The sequence below is a fragment of the Bufo bufo genome, chromosome 1 (assembly GCF_905171765.1).
Source record: "Bufo bufo chromosome 1, aBufBuf1.1, whole genome shotgun sequence".
In the NCBI taxonomy this organism is placed as follows: Eukaryota; Metazoa; Chordata; class Amphibia; order Anura; family Bufonidae; genus Bufo; species Bufo bufo.
In genome coordinates, this window is record NC_053389.1 from 13511348 (window position 1) to 13530198 (window position 18851).

Sequence of the window (18851 nt, forward strand, 5' to 3'; positions counted from 1 at the left end):
TAGTACTTGGTATTACAATTATGGTCACCTTAACCATTGTCTGATGTCTTTTTCTGCCTCTATCATGTTTGTTTGATCTTATTCTAAATAAACTTTATATTTTAGTAAATATTGTTTCTGGGTATCATTGTTTGTTCCCTCGGGAACAATTTTGTAGGTGTTGTAGTGTTAAATGTGGGCAGTTACACAAGCACCAGTGCTGTGGGCTTGTCCCCAGGCTACAATTTGCCAGCCAGCCCCTGCCTAGAAGACTAGAGGGTTTTATACAACGATTTTCGGGGCAATTGGAGACACTTCGATTCATGCACAATCAATTCAGACACAAATCAATTTTTTTCAAAAATTCTACGAATTGGACACAAAACAAATTTGCTCATCTCTTCCTCAGCTACATTAATACACATACAAGGCACATAACTGAGTAGCTGACATGTGGAGACATGTATGTACAGCTGACTGTTTTCAGGATTAGGAACCTTTACTTAACCATGTGTCGAAAGAGATATCAGTAGGAGGACGTTACACTTCCTGTTACTCAATCATCGGGTGGAAGACGCATGCAGCAGACGATACAACCATGATTGCCGGGGAGATGTGAATGGACCTTACATGAATTCAGTGGATGATTGACAGGATCTACTGGACGATCTCCTTTTTATGGAATCCTAAAAAAACCACAGAGGTAACATTTCCTGTCCTATGTAAAGATGGTCAGATACATTAGACTATGGTCGACCAAACCTGCCCTTTTCGAGATGACCAGCTGATTAGCTAATGTGCATTTGATGTTTGCCTGATACTTATTAGGCCTATGTCAGGGAATTGGACTGTAGGGTGAGATGACCAGTCTGTTGTTCTGGGAGATAAGCCCCCATCAGAGGCGAGAACACATGCATGCTCTATGAAATGACCCAACTCCTCTGAAGTACAGTAGCCAGCTCTCAGCATGCTCAGTGCTGTGACATCACTCCTAGGCTGAATTTGACATCAATGTTTAGAGCAGGACTGTGGGATAACTGAGATACTGAGCGGCTGTCCGAGAGGCCTCCATCCTGCGCTGACCCTCTACACACTGCAGTATGATAGCACCACTTTTGACTTCAGCTCTGTCCCTCACACTCTTGTAGCAGACTAGGGCTTCCACTGCTTTTCTTTTGTTGTAGTAGATGCAAAGTTCTTGGCAGCAGCAGCTACTTCCTCTATCTGCAAGAGGACAGATCAGGGAGTCAGTAACCGCAGATTCCAGAATGACTGTATCTGGAAGACGTTCCTCCCCCACCTCATCAGAGGATTTGTACAGAGCCCTGTTCTGCTCCTGCTGACCACCATATTACAGACCCTGAGTGTAAGTAGGAGTATCATGCTGTATTTGTGCTTCTTGCGTATTTATATGAATGTATACATTGTGTATGTGTCTGTGTGTGTATGGAGATGGCTTATTTTGTGCTTTTCACCTCTAGAGAAGTTAATACCAAACTCCTGTGAAAAAAAAATGCCAGGAGCTCCAGTATGCTGTTTGTTTTTTTAAAAGGAACCCGAAGCTAAAAATCCCCTTGTGTGTCCTGCATTTCATATTTAGACCTTCAGCTAACGCCTGGAGCTTGTATTTTTACAGCAAATACCGCACCAAAAATGCAAAGGCGCAGAAAAAACCGCAACATTTTCTGTGTGAAAGCAGCTTTCTGTCATTTATAGATTATTATTATATCTGCTCAATGGATATAATTATAACAGATTGGACAGCAGAGTCTGCAGCACTACTACATCCAGCAATCCCCCATGTATAGCTGCCTAATGGAGGCCAAAGGAGTCTCCGTCAGATGGAGGGGCTCAGCATATTACTGGAGAGCATGACGTGCCTGCTGTCTATGGTAGACAACATTGCGTTTCTCTGTGTATAATAACTCTGCCCACTATGGGGCGCCATTTGTTCACAGTGCACTTTGTAGAATTCTATGTCACAAAATATTCTGTGTGAAATATCTGTCAAACTAGCCAATCAAATGCTCTCATCAATCATAGGTTACCGAGCGAGTATTCCAGCTGTAAGCCGCACCTTCTGAATGACATCTCCAGCCAGAACAGCACTGTGCTCACTGCAGGCAGGTTCTATGTTTGCCTTACAGTTAAAACGTTTTATTGATATGAATTTCCCTCTGCAGTGTTGTCCCCTCCTTTCAGGGCCATGTTATCGGGGTCTGCACTTTTAGATAATGCTGTTTTGGGGGCATTTTTGTAATGTAAGGGGCCCTGCATTCGCATGATGGGATTATGTCACCGGCAGGGCTGTAGATATACAGTAATTTGGTACCAAAGGGCAAGTACTCCCCCCTCCAGAGCAAAACCGATAAGACCTGTAATGACATCACAAGGGGGTGGGGCTCAATAGTGTACAGTAGAAGAGGTGGTGAAGGAACTGTGATGATGTCACTGTCATGTGACCAGTGCAGAAGAGGAGGGCCCACTGCAGTGACGACCAAAAATTGTGGTGAAGGACCTGTGATGACATCAGAAGGGGCGGGGCTCAGCAGTGGAGAGTAGGAGTGATGAGGAAGGACTTGTGATGACATCACCGTCATGTGATCAGGGCTAGCGATGAGCAAAGTCGCTTTGTTCAAAACTTCAGATTAATGCTGTACGGAGATCCGTCTCCGTACAGCATTAAAATGTTTGGGCTCCGACGAGCCAAAGTCAGTTATTTACGAAGTCACGCAAGACTTTGTTGAATAACTTCGGTAGTTGACTCTTCAAGTGGAAGACCACTTTAAAACTTGGAACCAAACTCTGCTTTGGTTCCAATTGGTACCTCAGAACGGAAGCCAAGTTCGGTTCGAAGTTTTAAAAGGGTTTTCAACTTTAAAAATCAACTACCGAACATCTTCAATGAAGTCTCACGCGACCTTGCAAATAACTGACTTTGGCTCACATTTTAATGCTGTACAGAGATGGGTCTCCGTATATTGTGCACTACTACTCATGTTTTGGCACTGAGGACAGTGTGCACTTCCCTTCTATAGAGAGTAAAAGCAGACGTTGACACACACACACACTCACTCACACTCACAGGTAAATACACACGAAGATAAACATAGAAGCTCGTTTTTACTCACAGGCAGCTGCATGTTCTGCTCCTCATCGGTGGAGTCTTTGAAGGGTTAAGAACATTTGAGATGATTATGTGACATGCACAATCAATCATATCTTGAAGCTACTTTACCCTCTCCTAGACACATATAAGGGTCACTGTTCAGCATTTTTTTTATTTGAATCATGGAAAAAAACTCAATTCAAAACTCTCTATAGTGCCCTCATTAGGTATAATGCTCTCTATACTGCCCATGTGGGTATAATACTCTCTATAGTGCCCTCAGTAGGTATAAAGCTCTCTATACTGCCCCTGTGGGTATAATACTCTCTATAGTGCCCCCAGTAAGTATAATGTTCTCTATAGTGCCCCCAATAAGTATCATGCTCTCTATAGTACCTCCAATAGGTATAATGCTCTCTATTGTGCCCTCAATAGTTATAATGCTCTCTATAGTGCCCTCAATAGTTATAATGCTCTCTATAGTTCCCCCAGTAAGTATAATGCTCCCTATAGTGCCCTGAGTAGTTATAATGCTCCCCCTAGTATCTCCACTAAAGTGCACTGCAGTGGCCGGTTTTGGGGTAGTCCCAACGCTACGCTGGGTCCCCCGGACACTGTCGAGGTGTCACCATGTGTTGCTGCTCTCCGTAAGGGATGGTAAGGCGTGGTGCACCCCAATGGGAAAGAAGTCCAGAGAGTCGGGGTCTGCAGTAAGCCAGGGTGCTTCTTTACTGGAGAAATTCAGGTACAAAACAATACAGACGAGGCTTCTCCAATCTCCTCCCTGGCAGAAGAAGGGTTTGATGCTGAGGAAGGGCCTGAGCTAGCTGTTCCTCTTTCTCTTCAGAAGGTTGGTACCCTGGTCCAAGGCTGGTGATCCAGTGTCTGTTGCAGCATATCCCTGTCTTATCGTCTTCCTCTGGTCACTCAGTAGTCTCCTCTTCCAAGCACTGTTCCCTAACTGCAGAACACTAGGCGCTCTGACTGCTCTCCTTAAATACAGTTTCTAGCTAGACTAGAACCTTCTAGTGGGAGGGGTGGAGAAACTCAGCACAAACAGATACATTGTTTCAACTCCCGTCTGGTATAGACTTACATTACAGCTTCAATGATACTCAATGCCAAAGACACAGCAGGTTTTCCAGACAAAAACAAGTTTCCAGACATAACAACTGAGCTAAAACCAGACATTCAAAAGTTCAGTCTGTCTGCTTTTGTTGGTAAACAATGTCTGTGTTTTTCCCTCTAAGGGTACTTTCACACTTGCGGTGTCATCCGGAAAAAACGGATCCGGCATTTATATTTTTTTCCAATTTTTTCCGGTCTGAACATGCGCAGACTGCAATGCCGGATCCATTTTGCCGGAACACTCGGGGACGGATCCGGCATTTATGCATTTCAATGGGAAAAAATGCCGGATCCGGCATTTCAGCAAGTGTTCCGTAATTTTGGACGGAGATAAAATCTCAGCATTCTGCGGTATTATCTCCGTCCTGAAAAGGCAAAAAGACTGAACTGAAGACATCCTGATGCACCCTGAACGGATCTCTCTCCATTCAAAATGCATTAGGATAAAACTGATCAGTTTTTTTTCCGGTATTGAGCTCCTAGGATGGAACTCAATACTGGAAAAGAATAACGCTAGTGTGAAAGTACCCTAAAACATGGTCTTTTTTAAAGGGGTTGTCTCACTTCAGTAATTAGCATTTATCATGTAGAGAAAGTTAATACAAGCCACTTACTAATATATTGTTATTATCCTTATTGCTTCCTTTGCTGGCTGGATTCATTTTCCCATCACATTATACACTGCTCGTTTCCATGGTTACAGACCAGTTGTGGAAAATTACCAGCTTTTCAAAGACTTCTAACAGTTTCTCAGTATTCATTAACCCTTTCCACAGAGCCATGTAAATACAGTGATAATGAACAGAATATCTATCACAACATACATATAAAACGCAGTAACACAGTAATAAACAGTATACTGTAAGTTAACCCTTTCAAGAAAAATAAAGTAAGAAGTTTTAAAGTATAACTGTCATATATATATTTTTTCCATATTTTGATAAAGGTGATAAGTATCACCTTAGTGGCCATCTTCAAATTTTATATTAATTCTTCCTAAACTATTAAAATCATTCAATTTGTCCCCCATAGCGCCTATTTTCACCTTACTCTAAAACTGCGTTGCTAGGAGAGGTCCGTCTATCTGTTGGAGGACGGGAGACGCACGAGCAGGCTGCCCTGCTACGTGCGTGCGCGTTCATGATATTCTAACCCCCAGGCGTTCCCATGGTGACGGGGACGCTTGCCTGGTGGTTAGTATATACCATCGGATCTGAGTTTTCACAATCTCAGTGAGATCGTGAAAACTCAGATCCGATGGTATATTCTGACTCCCAGGCAAGCGTCCCCATCACCATGGGAACATCTGGGGGTTAGAATATACAGGGCATTGTATACTCTCTTCCTTCAGTGCCTTCTGCAGCAGGGTATTATTTTTCTTGTACTCAAGTAGCTGATTCTCCTGTCGCAAAAATTCTTGATGAAGTTCATGCAACAGTTCCTTCAGATGAGTGATATCTACCATCTGGAGTGACACTTTGGCCAGCAGCTTCTCCCTGTCTGCCTCGCAGCGCTGGGCCTCCAGGTCCCGGGCCCGCAGTCGATCCCCTATCTTCTGAAATTCGCCCAGCCGTTGTTCCAGCTGCCGCCGGTTGCCCTCCAACTGCACGATCAGCTCAGAATGGCGCTTCTCCAGCCGGCTCCGGGCTACCTCCGTGCGCTGAACCTGTTCCTGAAGAGCCACCAGATCCCCCTGCAAGGCGGCCTGGCAGGCAGACACACTCCAGTAGTTTAAGGCCAGGAGGGCGATCACCACTAACAACGCCACCAACACAAAGGGGGGCAGCCGGCCTGTACGCCGCAGGGCTCCAAAGCCCACCATGATCGCCCCCTCGGCCTAGCCCTGTCCAATCTCACACCGTCTTTCTCCCTTCTTCGCCGCTGCCAAACCTGCTGTGACAGCTGTTGAGCCGAGTCTGTAACTTTAATCATCGCTCATCTCTTTACTCACTGACGTCATGCGCCTGCGCCGCCTAGTGGGAGGAGCAGGCATGTGACGTCAGTGAGTGAGCGCCGCCCGCACTGCCTGCTGTTACCGGAGCTGAGAGTAAGGTATCAAAGTAAAGAGATGAGCGATGATTAAAGTTAAAGTTACAGATTACAGTTAATAAATGTACTCCTGTGAGCGTCGGGGAGGGGGATCTGTGGATGTTACTTTTTAGGGGGGGATCTGTGGATGGCACTGTTTAGGGGGGATCTGTGGATGGCACTGTTTAGGGGGGATCTGTGGATGGCACTGTTTAGGGGAGGGGGATGTTCCTAAAGTGTATGTGATAGCAGGAGGGGGGCGTGTTTTAGTGTGGAGAGCACCTATTGGTTGAGGTGCAGAAGCTCAATGCATTGTGGGTAGTGAGAGCAGGCTGGATTAGCTTCAGGATGAGTCATCAGGGGCCATCTTAACTGAATAAGGAAATTGCAGTTTTGTTCAGACTGGTTGCTAAGGGCTGGATCTTATGAAATATGGAGTAAGTAAGTCTAATAGTAACTGATTCTGGAATATCAGGGTAATAGTAACTACATATATGAAAATTGAAATTAGGGTCCAAAGGTGACAGTTATTGTCCAAGTAAAAAAAAAATATATATATTGCACTGTAAATCTGATGGGCAGCAATATATAACTAAGGCTACTTTCACACTCACGTTTTGGCTTTCTATTTGTGAGATCTGTTTCAGGGCTCTCACAAGCGGTCCAAAACGGATCAGCCCTAATGCATTCTGAATGGAAAAGGATCTGCTCAGAATGCATCAGTTCGCCTCCGTTCAGTCTCCATTCCTCTCTGGAGGCGGACACCAAAACGCTGCCTGCAGCATTTTTCTATCCATCCCGGGATGCAGAGCAAGACGGATCCGTCCTGACACGCAATGTAAGTCAATGGGGACAGATCCGTTTTCTCTGGCACAATACAAAACGGATCCGTCTCCCATTGACTTTCAATGGAGTTCATGACGGATCGGTCTTGGCTGTGTTAAAGATAATACAAACGGATCCGTTCATGACGGATGCATGAGGTTGTATTATTGCAATGGATAGTGATGAGCGGCATAGGCAATATTCGAATTCAAGATAATTAGCGAATTTTTGGTTGACTATTCGCCATAAATTCACAAATTTGAGAATTCGTGATCTCCAGTCATTATTTACTTGATTGCGAAAATCGGCAATGTAATATATTTTGATAAAAAAAAAATAGCAATTAGAATATTCGCGATCAACACTAAGGGGTAAGCAACTTTCCTATTGGTTGCTAGGGATGTTGCTAAGTGCAAATTTGTGAATAGAATATTTGCGCTCAACACTAGTAACAGATCAGTTTTTGCAGATCCATGACGGATCCGCCCAAAACGCGAGTGTGAAAGTAGCCTAGGGGGTCTTTCACACTTGCGTTGTCCGGATCCGGCGTGTACTCCATTTGCCGGAGGTGCCCGCCGGATCCGGAAAAACGCAAGTGAACTGAAAGCATTTGAAGACGGAGCCGTCTTCCAAATGCTTTCAGTGTTACTATGGCACCCAGGACGCTATTAAAGTCCTGGTTGCCATAGTAGGAGCGGGGAGCTGGGGAGAGGTATACTTACAGTCCGTGCGGCTCCCGGGGCGCTCCAGAACGACGTCAGAGCGCCCCATGCACATGGATGACGTGATCCATGTGATCACGTCATCCATGCGCGTGGGGCGCCCTGACGTCACTCTGGAGCGCCCGGGGAGCCGCACGGAGGTTAAGTATACTGCTCCCCCGCTCCCCACTACACTTTACCATGGCTGCCAGGACTTTAGCGTCCTGGCAGCCATGGTAACCATTCAGAAAAAGCTAAACGTCGGATCCGGCAATTCGCCGAAATGACGTTTAGCTTAAGGCCGGATCCGGATTATTGCCTTTCAATGGGCATTAATTCCGGATCCGGCCTTGCGGCAAGTGTTCAGGATTTTTGGCCGGAGCAAAAAGCGCAGCATGCTGCGGTATTTTCTCCGGCCAGAAAAACGTTCCGTTCCGGAACTGAAGACATCCTGATGCATCCTGAACGGATTTCTCTCCATTCAGAATGCATTAGGATAATCCTGATCAGGATTCTTCCGGCATAGAGCCCCGACGACGGAACTCTATGCCGGAAGAAAAGAACGCAAGTGTGAAAGTAGCCTAAGCTAAGCAAGTTTTAGGCAAAAAAAAAATATCTATTTCCTCATTTCCTTGGTTCTCTTCTGGCCTTTGTTTACCTGCAATGACAAAAATCTTTGCCCCTCCCCCTTCACTGCTAAGGGAGTGAATACAAGTGTTTCCCTGAGTGACATGCCTGCCTACCAGATTGCTATACTATTTTATGATTTGCCAAGTTTACGGAAAAAAAAAAACCTTTGGGTCTCCTTATTCTAGCACAAATAGGTTTTTAGTTTTTGCGTCAATAGACCTGTGTGATGGCTTTTTTCTGCAAGTAGGCTGTAGTTTTTATTTGTACTCTTTTTGGGCACATCCAACTATTTGATAACTTTTTATTACATATTTTTGGAAGGTGATTCGACCACAAGACAGTGATTCCAGTATTATGAATTTCTTTTCATATAACATTCACTGTGTGGTTGGACCATAACAGACACTATGTTACTAATTCAGTTTATTTTTTTAGTGTTTATTTTATATTTTTTAGAGTTTACCGTATTTTTCGCCCTATAAGAGGCACTTTTTTCCCTCCAGAAGTGGGGGGAAAATAGCAGTGCGTCTTATGGGGCGAATGCTGCATTTTGCTGAATTTTCAATGATACACCCGCAGCGATGCCGCGCAGCGGGTGTATCAGCTGTGAGGGAGGAGGGGCTGGGGGCCGACATCTTCTTTTATAATGACAGCGGGGCCCGTGCAGTGACTGTATTCTACTACACGGGCCCCGCTCACTGTATATTATCGTATCTGTAATAGTTAATTGTTATATATATATATATATATATATATAATCGGGTAATCAGCGCCTGTATGCTTACAACTAAAAGCGCTCGGTAGCAGAGAGGAGGGAGGAGGCAGGCCGGGAGGACGGGCGCTGGCAGCGTGAGTCACTTTATGAATGAAGCAGGCGGCGTGGGTGCATGAAGTAGTGATTCACGCTGCCAGCGCCCGTCCTCCCGGCCTGCCTCCTCCCTCCTCTCTGCTACCGAGTGCTTGTAGTTGTAAGTGATACAGGCGCTGATTACCCGATTATATACATAACAATTAACTATTACAGATACGATAATATACAGTGAGCGGGGCCCGTGTAGTAGAATACAGTCACTGCACGGGCCCCGCTGTCATTATAAAAGCAGATGCCGGCCCCCGGCATTGAGGGTCATTCACTACAGGGACACTTATGGAGGGGATCTGTGGATGACACATAGCATACGATGCTATATATGTGTCATCCACAGATCCTCATAACAGTGCCATCCAGAGAGCCCAATAAGAGCCACCCACAGATCCCCCATAAGTGTCACCCACAGATCCCCCATAAGTGTCACCCACAGATCCCCCATAACAGTACGCCACCCACAGATCCCCCATAACAGTACGCCACCCACAGATCCCCCATAACAGTGCGTCACCCACAGATCCCCCATAACAGTGCGTCACCCACAGATCCCCCATAACAGTGCGTCACCCACAGATCCCCCATAACAGTGCGTCACCCACAGATCCCCCATAACAGTGCGTCACCCACAGATCCCCCATAACAGTGCGTCACCCACAGATCCCCCATAACAGTGCGTCACCCACAGATCCCCCATAACAGTGCGTCACCCACAGATCCCCCATAACAGTGCGTCACCCACAGATCCCCCATAACAGTGCGTCACCCACAGATCCCCCATAACAGTGCGCCATCCACAGACCACAATTAGTTCAAAACCCACCAAAAGCACACCTTTTGGTTCAAAATATTTTTTTTCTTATTTTCCTCCTCAAAAACCTAGGTGCGTCTTATGGGCCGGTGCGTCTTATAGGGCGAAACATACGGTATATTTTAAAACTGATAAATGGAAAATGTTTTTTTTTTTATATTTTAGAAAAACTTATTAACCCCCTTTTTTAGTCTTCCTAGGGGACTTATTAATAGTCATAATGTCCGCGCAGCTCCAGATAGATACAGATCCGACCAAATTGTAGTAGATAGACAACTGTCTCGGCATAGTCAATCACTGTTATGTCAAGCGTGGACTCCACAATAACTCTCGTCTGCACCTCCTACCGTATATTGGAAAGGACAGAATGGCCAAGAATATGGAATCTTGTAAGTATAATAAATACAGGTTTTATATAAAGTGCTAGCAGTAGTGCCCTCAGGATATTATAACAAAAATAACCTCGGTCACCTGACCAAAAAAATCCTTTTAGGGGTCCTATCTGTGTGTTAAAACTTTAACCTTTATTGTTTGTTTTTTTAAATATCTTTTTACTCATAGAAAACAATACTATAAGGTGATTAAAAATATCAGGTTGCAAGTACGGGCTTAAGTGAGTTACTAAATGTCTTTTTGTGGTCGCTATCATTCGCTCTGCACTCTATTTAAGGGGTGGTTAACCTCATGGATGCTCTGTGGCCATTTCTGGCACTTTATTAGATATCAGGTGCATGATACTATTGCTCCACTAGGGAGTGATGTTATTTCTACGGGGAAAGGGGGATATACGTTATATCACCACAGGTTCCCAGGTGTGTTCTCAATGGTAAGTTGTTAGGTGTCCCTAAAGGTCCTGATTATAGGAGTTTCTATTATAAATAGATGGGGTGTATTCCTATATCCCTATACAACAGACATCCATCATTCATTCACACCATCTCACACACTGGGAAATCAAGCTGTTGACCTCCGAACAATTGCACGATATATGCTGAGCTGGACAGTAATTTCAACCCTACTAGTTGTGAATCTTGCCCTCTATTGCAACCTGCCTAAAAGGTATGAATGGTCACTACCTCACCCAACATGTTTCGCCGCGAGGCGGCTTCCTCAGGGGAGTTGGGGTAATAGCGTGACACGCTATGTTTTGCCTGACTAAAACTATCTCTCCCCTCCCAATCTATGGGTTCCCGCCAATAACGATGTATTACTGTGATTGACAAGTGTATCGACCCATCCTGTGAGTCTCATCAAGATTGACAGGTAGGCGGGGGGAGTGACATCATCCGAATGCCGCTCCTCTCCACCAATAAGGAAAATCGCATGCTAGGCACACCCCCTTACACGGTATCGCATCACTTTCTTACCGCCTATCACACGCGTCCTTCTGAATACTGCACCGAACAAGGTGTGCAACGTCATGGAAGCGCCACTTCTTTACTGCCAGTGCGATGCGACGCGTGTCTCTTGACCGGGGTGGGAGGTTAGACTTACGTCATCCTTGATGCGGTAACCCTTTCCTTTCTGGCTGTAGTAGTCAGTTAGTAATCACTGCAATACCGTGGAAGTACATAAATAACCTTGGAAATGCCATATGTGTCTATCACAGAACCTATCCTATACCTGATCACTTATCATGTATAGGATCAGTGACAAGGGAAGGGAATATGGTATATACTGCAGGCTAATTTACCCAATTATAAGGGCTTCTCTGATTTGTAGTATATTTTATCTTATGCAGGTACTGGTGGCAATATTGGCAATGTATAGATCCTTGACTCCTTAAATGAGTCCTAGCTTACTAAATGAAAGCTGTATATGAAAGCCCTCATTAAGGCCCCTCCGACTCAAAGATTGTAATCTATTAATCCATCTGGCTTCCTCCTGCAATAATTTCAGATCCAAATTTCCACTTCTTGGACCCAATTTTATTTTTGCAATACCCCAGAATTTTAAACCTTCAGGGTTATCATTGTGTACGTATGCAACATGTCTATAAAGGGGGGTATACTTTTTAGTATTGATAGCACTGACATGTCCATATATTCTTCTTCTTAATTCCTGTATTGTTTTGCCCACATATAACTTTGGACAGGTACAGGGCTACATACACAATGCCGCTGCTGCGGCAGTTGAAAAGTTCCCATGATAGTCTATTCCCGGCCATCTGCTGGGTTCCTAATTTTTTTTATTTTAGGTAGAAATTTGCAAAAAGTGCAGTTCCCACAGGGGAATGAATCCTGAATTTTTTACCTCAGCCATAATGCATTATCCATATGTATTTTAGGCTGAAAGCTATGAACCAGATGGTCCCTGACATTCTGCCCCCTTCTATATGTGATGCTAGGATATGCTGGTAAGACCTTCTTGAAATCTGTGCCACTGGTAAGTATTCTCCAATGTTTTTTGAATATCACCATCATTTGTTGGTGGTGACTGTCAAAAGTACCGATGCATCTAATTGTCTGAGTTTTCTGAGAGGTATCCTCCGTGTTTTTTGGTGCTATCAACTCCTCTCTTTTTTGATTTTTCGCTCTATTATATGTTTTTTTCAGGGGTTTACGTGGGTAACCCCTCGCCCTAAAGCATCTATAGAGTTCACCTGCCTCTTTTTCAAAGGCTTCCTCTGTGCTACAATTTCTTTTAGCTCTTAAATACTGGCCAACTGGAATCCCATTTTTGTATGCTTTCGGATGCCAGCTGGAACAGTGGAGGAAGCTATTGGTAGAAGTTTTTTTCCTAAAAATCTCCGTCTGTATATGTCCATTTTCATCTTTACTGATTTGTAAATCCAAAAAGCTAATTTCCTGCAAATGGATTTCGCTCGTGAAGTGCATGCCAATTGTGTTGACATTCAGTTTCTCAACAAAATCATGGAACTGTTGTAATTCCCCATCCCAAAATATACGGACGTCATCAATGAATCTGCCCCAAAATAAAATGTGCCTCGTGAATTGTGAAAAAGTATCAGAAAAAACACTATGATCCTCCCACCACCCTGAAAATAAATTGGCAAAAGTCGGTGCACATGGCGTACCCATAGCGGTACCTTTCGTCTGGTGGTAAAAGGAACCGCTATGGATAAAAAGCAAACAATAAAGGTTAAAGTTTTAACACACTGATAGGACTAAAGGAGTTTTTTGGTCAGGTGACTTCGGTTATTTTTGTTAAGTGCTAGCAGTACTTAACTATTCTTTGGCCATTCGGTCCTTTTCCATATAGGAGGTGCAGACGAGAGTTATCTACTACAATTTGGGCAGATCTGTATCTATCTGGAGCTTTGCAGTCTTTATGACTATTAATTGGACCTTGCTGTGAATTGAACTCACTACGCTGGAGACCAGCTGCGCTCAGAGTAGGAATAGCAATTGGGGACTAAAGTTCTTATTTCTATGGGACTTTAACACAATTGTACAGTGCACTAGAATCCTTCCGTAGTGCAATGAACATATGTTGTTATCCTATGGAAGAGATAAAACCAGGCAATAGAGGGAACCTAATCGCTCATATGTTCACCATAGGTTTATGAGGGAGTTAAATACCAGGAATTAAGGCTACCATAGTTCTGATCCCGAACATTGCAGACAGGTGCCAGTTGCAAAGTATAATAGAGTCAGGACCCACCGTGTATTGAGTGGGATCAGATCCTGAGGTCAGAGCCATACACTTCCGCTCTAATCATGTATGTCACAATGAGCTAAGGAGTTAGTGCCTCTTCATTCTAGGCCATGGTGAGGGTTATTGGGCTCCTGAAAATGAGATGCATAATAAAGTCATCTCCTAGACAGAATGAGCCTATTAAATTTGATTTTCAACAAATACAAACATCACTAGCAGAAAAACCCGGCTTCGCACGGGTATATTTCATCTATTTAACCTAATGTTTGTGTGTGTCGTTAAAAGATATTGACAGTATCCCCCATAACAGTGAACTCCACAGCCCCCCACCGCTTAACACTGATCTCCCCCAGTGCCCAGCCCTCTTAAAATGGGACCTCCACAGCCGCCCATCCCTTTACTTTTGACCTACACAGCAGCCCGCCTCTTTAACAGTGAGTTTCACAGCACCGCACTCCCTTGACAGTGGCCTCCTCAGTGGCCCATCCTCTTAACTGCGACCTCCATAGTACCCTCCCCTTTAACAGTGATCTCCACAGCAGCTGCCCCTTCAATAGTGGCCCCTGCCCCCTTATCAGTGAACTCTATACTGCCTGCCCCTTTAACAATGACCTCCACAGCGGTCTGCCCCTTTAATAGTGGCCCCTGCCCCATTAACAGTGGCCTCCACTGCATCTGCCCCTTTAATAGTGGCCCCTGCCCCCTTAACAGTGGCCTCCAAAGTGCCCGCCCCTTTAACATTGACCTCCACAGTGCCTGCCCCTTTAACAGTGAACTTTACATTGCCGACCCCTTAATAGTGAACTTCACAGTGTCCACACCTTTAACAGTCCACAACAGTCTGCCCCTTTAATAGTGGCGCCTGCCAACTTAACAGTGTCCTGCACAGTGCCCAGCCCCTTTATTTGTGGCCCCTGTCCCTTAACAGTGACCTCCACAGTGCCTGCCCCTTTAACAGTGACCTTCACAGTGCCTGGCCTTATAAAAGTGAACTCCACATTGCCGACCCCTTAACAGGGACCTTCACAGTGCCCACACCTTTAAAAGTCCACAGCAGTCTGCCCCTTTAATAGTGGCACCTGCCAACTTAACAGTGTCCTGCACAGTGCCCAGCCCCTTTAATAGTGGCCCCTGTCCCTTAACAGTGACCTCCACAGTGTCTGCCCCTTTAACAGTGACCTCCACAGTGCCTGACCCTTTAACAATGACCTCCACAGTTAACACCCCTTTAATTGTGACCCCCACAGTGCCATCCCCTTTAACAGTAACCTTCACAGTGCCCGCCCCCTTAACAGTGACCTCCACAGTGAGCTCCCCATTAACAGTGACCTCCACAGTGCCCGCCCTTTTAACAGTGACCTCCACAGTGCTTGCCCTTTGAACACTGGCCTGCCCTCTTTAATAGTGGCCTCTGCCCCATTAACAGTGACCTCCACAGCAGCTGCCCCTTTAATAGTGGCCCCTGACAACTAAACAGTGTCCTCCACAGTGGCCTGCCCCCTTAACAGTGAACTCCACAATGAACGCCTTTTAACAGTGATCTCCACAGTGCCCGCCCCTTTAATAGTGACCTCCACAGCGGCCTGCCCCTTAATTGTGGCCCCTGTCCCACTAACAGTGACCTGTCTGACAACTTAACAGCAGCCTCCACAGCGCATTGCCCCTTTAATAGTGACCCCTGTACCCTTAACAGTGACTTTCATAGCGCCCTGCCCCTTTAAGGCTAGGGATATATGACGGCATGTGTCGTGTAACAATTTTTATAATGATAGGCTATAGTGTCGGACATGCTGCAACTGCGACACGACAGTCGCAAAAAATCCATTCAAGATGGATGCATTTAGCAGTGTAGTTGTGCCCTGTGTTGTGCAGCCCTAGCCTAAAGCTGACCTACAGCAGTGAAGAAAAATGGATGGGTTGTTATAGAAACCTGGAGTAAAACTGTGTGTATGTGGAGACTAAGGGCCTGCAAGCTTCTATTGGCTGATAAGGGTCATGTGACCGTGTGTATGACAGTTGAGATATGAAGAGAAAGACTTGCAGACTTGTATTGGCTAATGCAGGTCATTTCTTGGTAATATCTCAGGAACGGTAAGTCCTAGAGAGCTGTGACCCCCACAAGATTTATTTCCAGGTAGCAAGGGATGTGTATACCAAGTTTCATTGAAATCGATGGTTGCATTTTTGAGTGATCATAGAACATAAATATATACATACACATATACATACATATATACGTCCTTTATATATATATGTAGATTGTAGAAGATACAATAACTTATTAACCATTGAGGGCTCTCACCACACAAAAAACAAAGGACATGTAGCCACTCCACCAATATCTCTGCACATCAACCAACCCAACACTATGCAGTTAAACTGCAGAGAGTCTGGCCAGAACTGGTCCATGTCTCTCTAGTACAGTGACCTCCACCATTCAGTGAGCTGTTTCCAGTCTATGAGGTATATGACTATTGAAGGCCTATTCATAGGATATGTCATCAATATCAGATCAGTGGGGGGCAACAATCCATATCCCCAATGATCAGCACTTTGCATCAGTCTCCTGGAAGAATGGAGGTGAAAGCAAAGGTCTGCCCATTGTGTACTGGCCAGTGATTGAAAGACAGATCATCAATATTTAGAACCTGAAAAACCTCTTTAGGGACATATTGACTAGTATACCTGAGATAGTTACTGGCTCTCATTGAAGAGACTTACTGTATTTTATGGCAATGGTCTATGGGTGAAAAGTGTGTAAATTAGCTCATATCCTGGAAAAACCTAGTGAAACAACATCCCACCAGCTCTCTTGATTCTATATAGATCATATTATATTTTTTCTTTCTCTTTATAATCTACAGTGTATCTTTTCAAGTCAAGAAAATGGAGAATAACTCAAACCTTGACCATGCCATTACCTGGGAGAAATATTGTAATATCACTGGCAAAGAAGATGGTCACCATGTCCATGTCACTAGTGTTGTATCTGCTGTTATCTGTGCCTTGGTGTTCCTACTGGGGCCACCAGTAAATGGCTTTGTCCTATGGATTAAAGTCTTCAAGATGGAGAAGAAATACCGTACAGTCTTATACCTTCACTTGTTCTTCGCTGGTTTTATCTTCTCATTGTTCCAATTTCTGGACATGGTCTACTTTGCCTTAGATGTTCACTGGCCCTTTGGCTCCTTCATGTGTAGATTGAACAATGCTATTTTTTATCTCTACTTGTTTGTAAGTGCTTCTATTCTCACTCTATTCAGTATAGACTATTGCATTGTGGTCCTGCTTCCCATTCGTTACAATTTTTACAGGACAACGAGATTGGCTTCCATAGAAGTCCTAGTCATCTGGATCTTCTCACTTGCGGCCAGTGTGCCTTACTTAATTTTCAAAAACACATACGAGTGTCAGAAGTCAAGCAAGTGTCTCTATGGTGTTCTCCATGATGAGAAGGTCCAATATCAGTCAATAGTGACCAGTGCATTTGTCCTTGGAATCCTCATCCCTTTTTTGATCATCATTTCATGTATCATTTTCACAGGATTGTTCTATCACAGGAAGAATTCTTCAAGGTATACCACAAACTTAAAACTGATCTTCTTAATCCAGATATGTTTTTTCCTTTGTTGGATCCCACACCATGTATTCTCCTTTCTATCTTCTTCTATGACTGGAGAAAGTCTTCCGAACTCCTTTATTGACCAGGGTCTGATTCTCACTATGGCCTTGGCCTTGTTGACTGCTTGTATAAACCCTTTGATGTATGCTTTTATTTGTCCGGATTTTAAAAAAGTTTTTTCTATACAATCATTATTTGCAAAAATACATTAGAATCTGGAAAGAAGACAACTGAACAGACCATGCATTTTATTCGAAACATATTGCCCCTCGCTTCAGCAGATGTGAACTGCAGTATCAGACATAGCTTGTGGACAGAGATGGTGCTGTTTCTGGAGTTATTCCATGGACTTTTCCAATCCCAAAGATGCTGAAAACTGTTAATAACTGTTTGTAAATGTAATGCACAGTGGTTCTAACATGAAAAAAAATCACAATTTTGTTCTGCTATGTGTCTCCACTGATGCTGCTGCTGATATGTATTGCTGAGGTCTCCCTCCCACTCTGGCAACTATCAGTTTAGTCCCTCCATATTTAACCTGTAGAAGTAGTCTACTCTGCTGTACTACCATGTGACTAAATTATTCTATACATTTCCTGACAAGTAGGCAGAAAGCTACGTCTATGGGCTGCGCTGCAATAAACAGAGAATTAATATGCAAAAACCTGGAAATGGAAAGAGTAATTAAGCAAGGGTCATTGCCAGCATTAGCCTCCTTAAAGGGAACCTGTCACCGGGATTTTGTGTATAGAGCTGAGGGCATGGGTTGCTAGATGGCCGCTAGCACATCCGCAATAACCAGTCCCCATAGCTTTGTGTGCTTTTATTGTGTAAAAAAAAAACAATTTGATACATATGCAAATTAATCTGAGATGAGTCCTGTCCCTGACTCATCTCAGGTTAATTTGCATATGTATCAATTAGTTTTTTTTACACAATAAAAGCACACAGAGCTATAGGGACTGGGTATTGTGGATGTGCTAGCGGCCATCTAGCAACTCATGTCCTCAGCTCTATACACAAAATCCCGATGACAGGTTCCCTTTAAGTGGATGTCACATTGGTATACACTTTGAACATCATGTGGGACCATGCTATGTAAGTAAATGAACAGCAGATGGTGCCATGCTATGTAATTAAATAAACAGCAGGATGAGCCATACTATGTAAGTACCTAAACTCCAGATGAAGCCAAACTATGTAATTAATTGAACACCAGCTGGAGCCATACTATGCAAGCAACTAAACAGCAGGTGGTGCCATAATATGTAAGTAACTAAACACCAGCTAGAACCATACTATGTAAGTAAATGAACACCAGGTGGAGCCATACTATGTAAGTAAATGAACACCAGGTGGAGCCATACTATGTAAGTAAATGAACACCAGATGCAGCCATACTATGTAAGTAAATGAACACCAGGTGGAGCCATACTATGTAAGAAAATGAACACCCGTAGGCACAATGCTAAGAAAGTAAATGAACACAATGTGGTGCCATACTATGTAAGTAAATGAACACCAAGTGGACCCAA

The 18851-nt window shown here is 44.1% G+C and overlaps 2 protein-coding genes across 11 annotated transcripts; one reads left to right on the forward strand and one right to left on the reverse strand.

The window, feature by feature from the left end:
* The first annotated feature begins 549 nt into the window (after positions 1 to 549).
* Positions 550 to 17988, forward strand: LOC120991695 (chemokine-like receptor 1). Of its 10 annotated transcripts, XM_040420494.1 has the most exons (5): positions 550 to 682; positions 1164 to 1345; positions 2023 to 2102; positions 12364 to 12454; positions 16559 to 17988. In XM_040420494.1, the coding sequence occupies exons 4-5, from the start codon at positions 12417 to 12419 to the stop codon at positions 17526 to 17528; spliced, it is 1008 nt and encodes a 335-aa protein (XP_040276428.1). In that variant the 5' UTR covers positions 550 to 682; positions 1164 to 1345; positions 2023 to 2102; positions 12364 to 12416; the 3' UTR covers positions 17529 to 17988. The 10 variants fall into 10 exon arrangements, with proteins under 10 accessions (XP_040276428.1, XP_040276448.1, XP_040276462.1 ...); XM_040420514.1 differs by lacking the exon at positions 12364 to 12454; XM_040420528.1 differs by lacking the exon at positions 2023 to 2102 and having other exon boundaries at positions 12364 to 12461.
* Positions 1132 to 6094, reverse strand: LOC120986270 (protein GOLM2-like). Its single transcript, XM_040415140.1, has 2 exons — positions 5541 to 6094; positions 1132 to 1203 (listed from the first exon to the last, which is right to left on the reverse strand). The coding sequence occupies exons 1-2, from the start codon at positions 6036 to 6038 to the stop codon at positions 1132 to 1134; spliced, it is 570 nt and encodes a 189-aa protein (XP_040271074.1). The 5' UTR covers positions 6039 to 6094.
* Positions 17989 to 18851: the final 863 nt, after the last annotated feature.